Here is a 14,151-nt window from a genome sequence, read left to right as displayed (position 1 = left end):
AACTCCCCCCCCACCCCAGCAGCAGTGTAAATGGGTTCACCAAAGTCCATCGGCTGGTCGCGTGTAGTGGGGTAAAGTGCGGTTACTCTCACCTCTCCCAAGACGCTTGCGATGCATGGAAGAGTAGGCAAAATACACTGGGGGAGCGGCGAGTCCCAAGCGCTGCCTCTGGCGGATGCCCCACACCAGCAGTGGCACGGAGTGCGGTTGCAGGGCTACTCCGCTCCCTTCCATGAGGCCCAGTAAGGAGCTCAGAGGCAGCCTACATGTGATTTGGTTCACGATTATTTATTGACACAGGGGTTTATAATAAAATAAGTATATTTTTGACATATATGTTTAAATCTCATTGTTTTGTAAGCAGGCACAATATTTGTTCAACATATATTTGAATAATGGATTACTACATATTCCAGTTGTCCAGATAACGACACGACACATTTTCATAACTGAAGACAAACGGTTGACCTCGTACGCAGCATGGAGGCACAATGCTGACATGCTCATTTCATATTATTTATTTCAAAATGTATCATAGTATTTTGGCAAATTTTCTCCCATTCACCATTCGGTGTAGGTATTAGCAAACTCCTCGCCTGTCTACCTGTTTAAAACTCTTCAGGGTTTTTGCCATTGTGCATAGCGGCATTTTTATTCGCGTTAGGAGGCGTTTGAAAAAAAAACAAATATAATCAATTTGATGAGTCTTCAATGGAACATACGTTCCCGATTTAAACGATGCTTTGGCAAGATAACATGCCACCCTTGCAACTAAACGTATCTATTCTTCTCATTTGCACTTTCCGGGCACATTTTACGATTTGCAGTTTGGTCATCGTCATCGCTTCAAGAAGCCACCACAATTGTTTTTTAGCCTCAAGCAAGTCGTCAAAGCTGGGTGTCACAATCCTCAATGTTTCCATTGTATCGTTTTGATTTTGTTGTTGTCCAAATGCACGTGTGGCTTCATCATCCCTGGTTGACAGCATCAGCATGGGCCTGGCTGTTTCCAATCCCAAAGCTGTCGCAGGATCCATGTGCAGTGTCTGGCGTCGGCTGTTTCTCCAGCTGTTGCTGACTATCGCTCTCCCTCTCTAAACTGTTGTCCACATTACGTTGACTTTGCTGCTGCTGCTGATTCCTCTGCTGCTGCTGGTGTTGCTGCTGTTGCTGCAGCTGCCACCGGGTGTGCTTGAGGATGCCGCGGTGATCGCTGCGTCGTGAGAACGCCGATCTGATGCTGTACGGCTTCATGTCGCCGCTGCCCATGCTGCCTCCGCTCCCTCCTGCGTTGCAGCTCTCGGCGAAGTTAACCGACTCTCCCGACGCCGGCTTATGCAGCACCTCGCCGTTCTGTAGCTCCTGTACAAGACAAAGACAACGATCCTCCATATAGCCTTAACAGACTTTTGGGGCAAGTGCTGTTAGCGAGCACCTATGAAGGCCGGTACGGCCAGCGAGGGGGTGGGTGGTCATCACCACGCCCGGCCACCTTTGTCGCCCTAGTGGCAATGTTTACACACCGAACCAGGTACTCATTTGAGGTTGAGTCAACCTAGGGGAGGCCCAGGACGAGTTCAGATATTCGTTACTGGTGTTGGTGGCCGTGAGTAGGAATCGAACTCGGATTGCTGGGATTTTAGCGCAGCACGCTAACCGCTACACTACTGCTCCCTATAGCACACAGACAGACACACACATAGCACACACAGTACCCACACACACATAGCATGCAGACACACAAATAACACACATAGCACACACATAGCACAGATAGCACGCGTAGACAGACACACATAGCACACATAGCACGCAGACAGACACACAAATAACACACATAGTACGCACATACACATAGCACAGATAGCACGCGTACACACGCACACACACACACATAGCACGCACACACACACACATAGCACGCACACACACATAGCACGCACACACACATACACAGGCAGGGGAGCATGCCCATTATTGTTGACTTCTCCCCAGGGCACAGTAATTCACGTTTATGCGATTGGGTTGGCCTCAACTCACTGTGAAGAAACGTAAACAAATCTACAAGTGTACCAAATATATATGGAAGGAAGTCTTCAACCTGTATACAACTTGAAGACTCATGGTGTGGGAAAGCTCTCATCCAGCAGTGGATTGACCAAGGGCTGTGCAAAAACAATATTGCCTTCTAAAAATAATGTATAGTTCCAAACGAGCGCATTGCAGTTACAATATTCGTTTAAATAAAATGGAGGTGTTCTTACGCTGAAGGTTTCAATGTGGGATTCACGAATTAGAGAATCTCGCCAAGTGGCATTGCGCCAAGTTCATCCTCCGGGCGAGAGTTCATCCACGCTGTGGAGCATGCACGCACCGCCGCTCACTGGGACGCCAGCTCTGGTTGCTGTACAGCGAGACTGCTCCATGCCACAGATATTTGATTATCGTTGTCATCTATTATTTATACGTTGCCTTTCATGCAGCCCGTCCCGAGGCACCAGAACAAAGGAGTGATTAAGGTAATAGCAAGAGACTCACTCAGTGTAAGGAAGTGATTACGGACCAATTACGATGCTCAAACACAATGCAGTGTAGATGATACATCCACCGAAAACGAGAATAAATAAATAAATGAGATTGAAGAAGTCAACTCTACTCGAGACTGCTCTCTTGTTCACTTAATTTGAGTCATTTTTTATTTCCGCACGTGGACCAACACCACCAATGGACAAGGGCACTTCCCAATGTGGGCACGTTTGATATGATGTATGAAAGAGGTGAATTTATGTATTTTTTTGTAAGATATTCTAAAAAAAGAAAATCCTTTCCTCTCCCAGAGCTTTATTCTTGGTCCCCAATAGCACTCAAAAATGCATTGCTTTTGTTAATGACTCCAGATGTTTCTGTGCCCTTATCCAAGGGACCAACAGACCACATCTCTAAACCAATTTTGCCTTTTATGCAATTAGGTTACTAAACGAGGCATGCACTCGGTATTTGTGGGGTTACCCAAGACATTTCTAGCCGTGCAGATAAATTTTTATTATTGATTGGCGTGCCACACATCCATTGGCTTCTTCATAGCAGCGTGTCCCACGTCCCTTGTTCATTGCCAGTGTAAGAGCACAAAAACAAGTAGAGGCTGCAAGCCAAGCCTGCAAAGTCAAGCCAAGTATTGACGGAATATGAAAACGGATTCGCTAGTCTTGTGCGTTGGTGCATGGAACTGGATTATCTGGCTCTCTGATGCCAAAGTACTTCCCTGAACCATTGATCTTCCATTTACACGACAGTATGCAATTAGTTAGGGGTGGTGGTGAACACATTGCACTTGGAATGCAGAGATCACCGGTTGGATTTGACCTCCAGGCACGGCCGTTGAAACAACTGTGCTGGTAATTTGCATCCCCCTGCCTCTGTCCACTAAGGAGTATCAGCTATTATTTGTGGCCAGGTCGCTTCTGAAAAAAGCTATGTAGCTCAGTGGGCCTTACCTGGTAAAATAAAACCCGTTTGAGTTTAGTTTGACTCCTACACGTGAACTGATCTCAATGCTCCATCTCCGCACTGGTTGTCCTCTTTGATGTGTCTTTGCATAAGTAATCAAATAGACGTGCCCAGAGAAAACACTCGCACTGCAAAGAACCATAATTGGCGTCCCGCTTCCTACATGCGCATTGCACCGTGCTGTAACAAGAGGGTCTCTTTTGCAAGAACCATCTCGGCATGATCCACCAACCCCCACGTTCGAGTCAAGGCAGATTCACTGTCATATGTGAGCCTAGCCAGCGAGGAGCCCTCACGGTACAGGTGATTTTCTAGTAGATATCTGCCAGGTTCAGCTGGAACAAAACCGTGATATGTGGGCCGCACAAGACTTCAAAATCTGGCTCGAGGCCTAGCAAGGCCAAGGGCAGGGATAATTATTATCATTGCATCCCCTTAACTGGGAATCTATTTAATCCACACCGCATCGCTAGGAGCTGCTTAGCTCTCAATTCCTTAAACTAATCTGAGTCAATGCTACGTCCTGCAATAGGACAGGTCTACACAGCAACATGAGCGGGAATTGGTATCGGTTGAAATTGTTGGTAGAATAGATACCCAGTGTTGGCCTATGCTTGATTCAGGAAATGCAAGTGTGTGTATTGATTAATGAATCAATTCACTGCAATTTGCAATCGAATTAAAGCTCAGTTGCTCACTGCGTTTAATCTTAATTGTCGTTATCAATACTATCAACCACACACTGAGTCTATACGCGGATATTCTCTTCATTACCTAATCTCACTGCACCGTCTAGACACGACTCCCCACTCAACCGCATCGAGCGACACCAGCCTGCCGGGCTCGGCTTTCCCACAGTGGAACAAACCGACGTGGGGCCTCCTGGACGAGGTTGCCTCGCTGGCTCAGGGCCGGGGCTGAGAGCCGCAGCGCCGGCGTGCGGCTCCGACGCTCCAGCGGGAAGAATGAGGCATCGCTCGAGAAGACCGATGCATCGCTCGGGTGTCAGTGGTACGGGGAGTAGGGGGGGCCACAGTGTCTCGGAGATGTTGACTCCCTCGCCTGGTATACAGGAGGTCGTGGGCACGATTCCGACCCTGATGCCTGCTGCTGTATTTTTGGAGTTTGCATGTCTCTCTCCCTGTGGTCCAGTGGATTTCTCTCTGGGTTCTCCGGTTTTCCCCTCCACGTTTAGAACCAACGTCACGCGTCGACAGTGTTTTGCTGCTTCTGAAGAAGAGCCATACAGTTCAGTGGGCCTTTACCTGGTAAAATAAAAAATAGTTATCCGTAAAGAGTTTAGCTTCGACTCACCGAGGGAGGCACGATCCGGTCGACGGATTCAGCCTTGTTGGCGAGCGCCAGGAAGGACGCGCGCGAGGGCGTGCGTCGCTCGGCCGTCAGCACGTCCATGGAATGGCGACGAGGCTCGTGCGGGCCCAGCCGGTGCCGCCGCTCCAGGTTGCGGATGGAGGCGGCACGCTGCAGCTTGTCGTGGATCTCCACGCTCAGGCGCCGCCGCGTCACCTTCAGCTCGGCCGTCACGTTGGCCTTCCACTCGGCGGCCTGCGCCCGGATCTCCCCCACCTGTCGCGCCGGAGCGTGGAGAGAGCGGAGGGAGGTGAGAGAGCAAAGAGAGTGGAGAGAGAGGGACACGAGAGGTGGGCGTTGTGGGGGCCCTGGTGCGGTCGTAGTTTTTGTGACAGGAAGGTCGCGGGTTCGAATCGCGGTCGTTCAGATCGTCACGATCGTCGCCCGTCATTGATAGCCATTCGTTTGTCATCTTCATTTGAATCCACCGCGGGTTGTCATCATCATCATCCAGATTCCATCGTCACGCATTGCCCTCCGTCATCATCATCCATCATTATCTATAATCCATCGTCATATATCATATGGAATCTTCATCATCCACCATCCATAATTATCATCATCATCCTCTATCACCATCATCCTAATTGTTAATCATATATCAGACAAACAAATGTATCATCCGCTATCAATCATAATCATCACTCATCCAAATTATTATCACTATGAAAGTAGCTGCCTATAGTGCCTGTAGGACACAATAATCCATTCCATACAAAATATAAGAATTGTAAAACTACTGATGCATTGTTACACCCCGAATGCGCATCAACAGACACAGGAACACGCAGGAAAGTGAATAAAGTGGCCGCTGCTACCTCTGGCTCGCCTGCTTTGTTCTTGCTTTTATCATCTTGTGCCGGGGCTGCAAAAAATCTCTAAATCTATGAAAAGCCAGCAAAACGAATATTCTCCCCTTTCTCTCAATCACAAAGAGAGCCATTTTTCATCAAATAAACAAATATGAGGAGATTCATCAAGATGATCGAGTGCGGTTCACTCTGCCTGCGAGAGAAAGCCTCCGACATTGCCAAAGCCTCGGTGATCATCAAGTGGAGTCGAGCACCACTCATTAAGTGGAGGGTTGCTGTTGAAAGTTTCTGTGATGCTACTTCCAAATATTTCACATGAAGGTGCCTGCAGAGAAAATCACTTATTACAGTAAGTGTCCGGCAATCACTGCTTGTCTCGGTTGGTCTCCATCACGAGTGACCTGTCAATCTACCTAAAATGTTCGTCGTGGTTACGGATTTTGCTCACAGCCACAACTGCACAACCCTGTAAGGCCCACTGAGCTGTATATCTCTTTTTCAGAAGCGACCTGGCCATAATTGATTGCTCAACGAAGTGGCTTATCACGTGAAAAATCCCAGCAGCCAAATACTCGAAACGCGTGTTTATTCTAAATGTGGAGGTAAAAAACAAAGGACCCGGAGAAAAATCCACGCGACCACGGAGAGAGAGACATGCAAACTCCAAATATGAAGCAGGCATCAGGGTCACAATTTAACCCACGACCTCCTGTATACCAGGCGAGGGAGATAACATCTTTCCACCGCATATCTTATGGCAGGGTTGTTGACATGCGACAAAGTAGTGCTCATTCCATCAGCCACAGGAGGAAGAAAGGTTAAGTGGACCGAGTCAGGCATTCAGAACACTGCATGTACATGTCAATCCACTTATGATAAGAACTTTTGTAAGGCATGTGGGCCATGAGAGATATTTGACCATACTTCACTGCGCTAGTCAATAGGGTTTGGTGAAGGTGAGGGAGAGTATAGAACACTGCCCTCTACTGCACACAACGCCTACTGCACCGATGTGTTGCGCGTGGTGGCCACCCCACCGAGCACTCTCCAAGCTCCGACCGGCTTGGATTGCGAGGTCTTATGAGATCGGGTGCATTCTGGGTGATTTGATCATAGGTCTGACACCACCGCACCAGTCATGAAACATACAGAAATAAAGATAAAATACGATAGCATATACAATGTCTGTTCTTGCAGTTGTCATCATTTACAGGGTGCGATGTCAGCTTCGCCAGGAAGGCAGACATAGTTATTCTCGATGATAAAAGGACGAGTTTCCAGGCTTCTGATTGTAACGTGTGCCTCTGTCAGAAGGCATCCGACACATCAGCTAATTTTCCGTGAAAATTAAAATAAAATGCAGTTCTATATCTCTTTACTAATTCTTCGCAAATAAGAGCATCGTGACCTCGTGCTACATTTGTTTTAAATGACGAATTTTGCCCACAAATGAAACAGGAGCTCATTACTACGAGAGGTGCTTAAAATAAAATGCCACTCGCACGCGCATGCGTTTGTGTCTTTCAATGCTTGGAACATTGTTGATCACACCCTACATTACTCATTTGCTCGACGGATAATTTTTGCCTTTTTCCCTTTGTAAGACTCAATCTGCATATAAATGTACAATAATTACAATCCATGTTTTCCAGTTGCATTACCAGGATTCATTGAAGCGTGGCTAAATGGAACGTCCACTTTCCACTAGCAGCTGCTTGGCCTGGATCACTGGATGTACAAACTAATGGACACGGAAATGTTTCCTTGTTGTTGTTGTTGTGGTCTCCTCTTGCCACCGTTCCCTACGTGAGCAACTGAGCATGGCCACTATCCATTGCTCGATGAGGACCAATCCCCCTGCCCGCAGTGCGGGTTGTTCACGGTGCGAGGAAATGTCGACAATATAGACAATACATCATAGTGCAGCGCTGTGTGTGTAGACAGTGCAGCATGGTGCAGCACTGTGTGTGTAGACAGTGCATCATAGTGCAGCACTGTGTGTGTAGACAGTGCAGCCTGGTGCAGCACTGTGTGTAGACAATACAGCATAATGCAGCACTGTGATGGATTGTTTTATGCACTGCTCTCTGCTGCTCTAACAGCGCTGCAAGTAGCCATGAAACTCCTGCTTAATGCGTGGTGATAGCTCATCCAAGCACTCTCCAGGCTCAAACTCAGCTTAGCTTACAGGATACGATATGATAGGGCACATTCCAGGCAAATTGACCACACACTGCACAACTCGTTTTCTTAAAAGAGTTTAAAAATGTCCCCTTGTAACGAGAACATCTATGTAGAAACGTATGTAAATTGTGATATTTTCCAACTGTATAAAAAAAGTTGTTTGGTAGGACAGCATGAATACTGTTAATAAAATTATTATTTATCCAAAAAGAAAAGCGATATAGTTTTCCGATGTCAAATGAGTGAAATGACATGAACATTTTTTTACAACATGTCAAAATATATTTTTCTTGTAAATATTGTAAAGCAAAGGTCTTACAATTAAGTGTACATGTACGAGATTGACTATGCATACCCAGAGTAGTGTGTGATGCTATGTTCCTTGGTAGAAAAACATCACCCAGGACCTTTGAGGTGTTTGAGGCCAATCGCACAAAGACTGCTCTCCCTGCAACAGTCAACCATAGGCCTAATGAGCACTCGTGTATACTTGATCCCATACCTAACAGTTGAGACCAAATACGCAATAATGTGTTGGATATAAAGGGATATGATTTATTTCGCAATAAATAGCTTTTTAATTAATAATTTTCCAAGCAGAAAAAAATTACTCACCATCAAAAAGTATTTACCTACATGCAGTCATGATGTAGAAAGGTGAACTTCTTTCACATCATATATAGCCATCCGTGCTAATCGGAGGTGCGGTGGAAGGACAACAAACTAGACACAAACATATGTTTATTTTAAGAAAATTGTGCCAATAGAAAACCTGAATACAATGGCCACACATTCATACTTTGTTGTCATGGTGCAACCTCTGGACTTGCAATCCAGAGGTCACCGGTTCGACTCAAATCTCCCAGCACGCCAGTTGAAACAATGGTGCAACCTTCTTAAATTACCCCGCCTCTGACGACTCCACAGTTATAAACGGATAAGACCGCTGTTAGTTGACGGGCTGGTCACTTGTGGTGGGGCAAAGTGTGGGTCATCCCACCCACTTCCAAGCTGTCTGGGCAGTATGGAAAAGTAGGCCAATATACCGTTTAGAGTGGCTCCTCGAGTAGAGGCCCTTCTGTCGGCAGTGCTGTGGGCAGCAATTGCAGAGCTGTACCTTCATCTGTGTTACCTTTACCTTACTTGCAACTTTACATACATGGCAAACAAACAAACAGGTGCAAGCACAAGCTTAGTTTAACTGTGAAAAAAGCCGATTAATCATCTTAAACGTGAGCAGGTAATTGCGTTTCCCAACAGTGAGTGTCCCAAACCCAAAAGCGCAAATGCTTTTAGGACGCAGAAGCACTTCTCAGAGCTGGATGTCACGTCACACTGCCGGGAGACCCGTTATTCTGATGCGTTCGCTGGACAATTGCGAAGTGGAGGGTGACCCCTACAATGGGAAACATCAACACGACGGAAGGTGCAGCGGTGATTTCCAGTGCAGCGCAGAGCCGTGTCGTTTTTGATCTCCTGATGATAAGCAAATTAAGCACTGCGTGATCAGGCGTGCACACTTATTTTTATGAATAGCAAACTCCTTATCGCAATTTGTTTTTGTTACGAGGTTTAAAAAGGTGGAAATATTCCTCTGCCTGACTTATGTATAGAAAATGTTCATTATAGAGTAGCCAAATCTACTAAAACGTCAGCCTAAACGGAAGTTACACCATTGTAATTTACTTGTGTTCCCCCAGTATATAACCGTAATGAATCAGAGAAATTGTGTGCCAATTGGGCTGGAGTGGGATAGGGTCTGGAGGTTTGGATCGCTTGCTTAGAGGTCTCATCTCAATGTATCAAGTCAAACACGTGCCCAGAGCTTGCTATTTCATGCCATATACATGCAGCCAATATCAAGCAACAAAAAGGTACAGCACTTCGTCAATCCACTGCTGGATGAAGGCCTCCCCATGCCACGTTAGTCAACGTTAGTCAACGTGGCATGACTAACATACTTCATCATGTTAGTAAGTGTGGGTTGGTGTAGGTGGGAAGGCTCAGGGGGTCAGTTCAGATATCACTCGTCACTGTTAGCCATGGCCTTGAATCAAACTTAGGTATCTGAATAAATAGTACATTGTGCTATCCACTAATTCGGCACAATGGGCCCCTTTTTTAAGTGTGAAGGCATCAATGTGATGTAAATAGCGTGTAATTACGAGGCAATCACAAGAGCCTATATAAATCTAGAGCAAATATCCTCCTTCACACAAACATGTGAAACAATGAGTAGAGCAAAGGTACATTTGTAGATCTAACCAGACCAGCATCTGCTAGAATATTAACTTGTAGAAGCCACTCTGGTTATCTCATATCCAAGAATCGTCTTAACCATAACATATTAGTAGTTTTTGCAATATAAAAGATGAAAATATATGCACGGCCCTGTAATTATCCCACACGCCACTGCCGGCAGAAAAGCCTCCACTAGCAGGAGCTCCCAGACATGGTGTCGAGAGGATATTTTGACATTCTCCCACTATAGCGAGACATCTTGTAAGAGGTGGGAGGATTTTGCTGTATCCCACCACAGGTGACTTGCCAAGGAACTGCGGTGAACCCATTTATACTGCCGGGGAGAGAGAAGTTGGAGGGAATTTAATAATTTACACTGTCTGAGACATTACTTTACAACAAATCCATTATTCAGGTAATTTTTTCTAAAAATGATATTTCCAGCAGTATCTTTTATGTATAAATTGTTTTATCGATAAGGTATAGCTTTTGTAAATGAACCTTATGGCGGTACCCCGGCTCTCACATAATGTCCGTGATGCAGTAATTTTTTGTCTGTTGATGGTCGGCGATACGGCAATCGACTCATCTCGACGAGCTGTACACGATGCTGCACCACCACGGTGCGTACCGCGAGCGTTCAGGGTTTCAGCGCGATTGTCCTCGCTGCCTTTCAACATCGCGGAGTAGCACTGATTTCGGATTGATTGGTACCCCAGTCGCGGAGTTAAGTACACCCCTTGGGAAAAATAGTGTCCCAGAAATAAAATATTTAAATTCGCTTTGTGTTATTTGGTACCTCGGGGTACCTAAGGATCAAATGTGCACTGTGTGAAGAATACAAAAATACCGACATGCACATACGATGATGGACATTTTGCTGTTTATGTTTAGAGCAATGGTGATATTTTCAACATCCACTGCATTGTTTTCACGTATGGATTATTGTCAACTTACAAGATAGCCGTGAAAATTACTCAGTCATGTGTTGTTTCCGTCACTAGTTTAAATGTAATCCCAAAATGTATTTTGGGGAAAAAGCTTTCCATTTGTAAACACAATATTTTTTTTCTAAATGCGTATTGTTAAAGTGCTTCTGATAAAATAGTGTAGTCTTAGATTGCAGTCAATTTTATATTGTCTGCGCCAAGTATGTAAGGGAGACAGTTAATCAAATAACCGCATCTGGCTGGGCCAGCGTCTATCCCGGCGTGGAATGTAAATTGTCTCATCTCACGAACCCCTGTCCAAGTCTTAATTCATGTGTAACAATCAATGCAGCCTACGACTCAAGCTGACGAATTAAAAAAATAAAACTACCATTAAAAAATCCTACACACATATTCCAACAATTTCTTTCCCCACATATAGCCCGAGGAAGCAATTAAAAACGTAATTTTAGATAAGCGGTTGGCTAACTCGGACCGACTACAATCTTTCTATTAACACATTACCAAGCGGTCTAGTAAAAACCTCAATATGCAAACCTAAGATGAAGCCATCACTCATGAGACTGCTGATTTGAAATGCCTCCAATTATCTGCTCACCAGTCTCAATGCAACAATTGTGAGCCAATCTGAGGCCACCACCACGCGAGCCTTAAAGACTGTTATTAGCATAGCAGGATAACAAAAACCCACACACGTTTGTATAATACTGGAGTTTTTTTCTGTGTCAATATTCCTTTGCACTGCCTATGCCGACACAGCATAATATGTACAATTATGAATTGAAAGTGAACGTTAAAACAAGAGGATCAAGGAAAGCTAAATATTCTGTATTAGCTACATTCAAGTCACAAACTCGAAAGAGAACCGCATGTTGTTTGTTTTTATTATTGGCCAGACATTATAAAAGTCACACTGCCACATGGGCTACATCTGTGGTGAAGGTGCAGTACACAATGCCACATTGTGAAACCGGTGACCCAAGTTTAATACCTGGCCACGGCTAATGTCAATGGCGAGTGAGATCAGAATGGGTCCTGCCATCCCTTGCCATTCACCAATCCCACACTGACCACCTTGATGAAGCAAGGAAACACAAATAGATAAATAACCATCATGACATGGGGAGGCTTGCATCCATTGATGGATTGACAAAGGCTGAAATGTATCTTTATGTATTTATCATTATGTTCTGCAATATACAAAATGGCGGTTATAAGCGCATGCACAAATACCGACACCGTTGAGTGTGCTCTAATGCTGAGGCAGCTGCAGCAAGTTCTATTTAGGGTTAGGATGAGAGACTGTGGGGGGCGGTCCCAGTGCAATTCGTAGTGCGGATGTCGGCACATTATAAAACATACTGCTTTCATTATTCGGACTCAAGGCAGGTGACCCATGCCAAGAACATGTACGTGTGTATGTTGGATTTCTTTTACACCGTACATAACCAATCATGCTCATCGGTGGTGCAGTCATGCAAATTCCTGTTCGGGTCACAGCTGGCAGAAGGGCCTCTACTAGAGAGAGGTGAGGGAAACTGGAATGAGAAGGTGTCCTCTTTTGTATGTCAGAGAATGTCCACGTGGGGCGTTCTTTGAAGGTGCTGCCGTTGTAACAAAGTATGCACCCGCGCAATACCAGCAACAATCAGGTGAACAGTTAACACTGCGGTGTTCTATTTACCATTTTACTGTTTGACGTCCAGAGTGATGGCATATGATGCATACAGAGTGTTCTACTGGCATCTACACAAATGTACACACGCTAATATACCTGGCAGAGCTAGAATAAAGATTCTAGCATTGTAGGGCATGTATTACATGTCTTGGTGTAGCATGTGAATGTTGCATTGTGCAAGCTTTCTTAAAGCAAATTCATGGGCCATGGCTGTCCAGTTTCCTCAGGAGCTAAATTGAGTTAAATGTGAAAAAACCTCGGAGAGCCATGCAGCACGATTCCGAAAATCTTTGCAGATGAATGCAACCAATGCTTGTTCAAGCCTGCGCGGCAACAATGGAACATTTGTCTTCACATATACTGCTGCTGTGTTTCACACGTACAAAAAAGCAGGGTTGCATTGAGTAATTGTGCCTTTAAGCAGGAAGGCAGCCCAAAGCCCCAAATCACGAGCGGCATGCCAAGTGGGCTGACCCCGTGCTGCACGCTGGCCGAGCGTCCCGTGTGGCGGAAGGCTCAGGTGGACAGAGGAGAGCTGAGTGCGTGGCGGGGGTGGGAGTGAGCACGATAGAATCCATACGGGGGCGTGCCGTTGTGCATGCAGCCTCTCCTGCTCCTGCTGTTCCCAGTGGCTGGCAGCGTATGCAGCCGATAGGTTGGGGAGGGGGTTAAGGGCTAAACTTCGGTTTGGACCCTGATCCCGGTAAGTTATTCCATTCATTATACTGAGTTCTGCACTGAACGAAGGTTGACACAACTGGAATAAGTGCATTGAGGGTCAAATCCTAGAATAGGTACCTAGAGAGTCTATATAACGCCCAAGTTCAACACATGACTCTCCAGCAATCCCAATGAATTTTAAAAAGACCAAAGAAATGTTAAGTGATGTTACAGTAGGCTATAAGAATAGATTTTACCCTTTCTGGAAATAAAACAGGTATGTTAAAACACCAAACTAAAACCTTTTGCAAGAAATCATGTCTGCATTAACCACATATACTTACTTGCGGTGACCATGCAAACAAAACACATGCTCTGGTAGTAAATGCATATACAGTAGGTGGTGTGTTGTCATGCATAATGCAGGATGGGTAGTGATTATATTTATTTAAGCAAGAAATCGTAACTCTCATGACATTTTAAGGAAGGTTTTGTACTTTGAAGTTCGGTCGATTTCATTTTCGTGAGTGTATTTCTAGCATATGGCAGGAAACCAGAGAACAGTCAGAAAACATTGAACTGTCTGCACAGAAGGGTTAACAAACCCCTTTTGGCTGCACTACCATCTCTTGGCTACCCTCACAGCCCAGCGGGTTTTAGATTTTACAAAATGTTAGTGATCCAGCAACCATCGTCTCCACAGTGCTGGATCACAGGCGTGTACCACCACCGATTATATTATCATCGT

The 14,151-nt window shown here is 45.4% G+C and overlaps 1 protein-coding gene across 1 annotated transcript in view; it reads right to left on the bottom strand.

Annotated features, from left to right (window-relative positions):
• Window positions 1–305: 305 nt before the first annotated feature.
• LOC144941840 (potassium channel subfamily K member 2-like) overlaps window positions 306–14,151 on the bottom strand; it is a 151,189-nt gene continuing 137,343 nt past the window's right edge. Inside the window, exons 8-9 of the mRNA XM_078868326.1 lie at window positions 4,822–5,094; window positions 306–1,362 (exon numbers count right to left, since the gene is read on the bottom strand). Of these exons, the coding sequence (XP_078724452.1) occupies window positions 970–1,362; window positions 4,822–5,094 (666 nt within the window). The 3' untranslated portion in view covers window positions 306–969. The remainder of the gene's footprint in view (window positions 1,363–4,821; window positions 5,095–14,151) is intronic.

This window comes from Lampetra fluviatilis, chromosome 25 (assembly GCF_964198595.1).
Source record: "Lampetra fluviatilis chromosome 25, kcLamFluv1.1, whole genome shotgun sequence".
Taxonomy (NCBI): Eukaryota; Metazoa; Chordata; class Hyperoartia; order Petromyzontiformes; family Petromyzontidae; genus Lampetra; species Lampetra fluviatilis.
The sequence above is the reverse complement of the archived record's forward strand: the minus strand, read 5'-3'. Positions and strand labels throughout refer to the sequence as shown.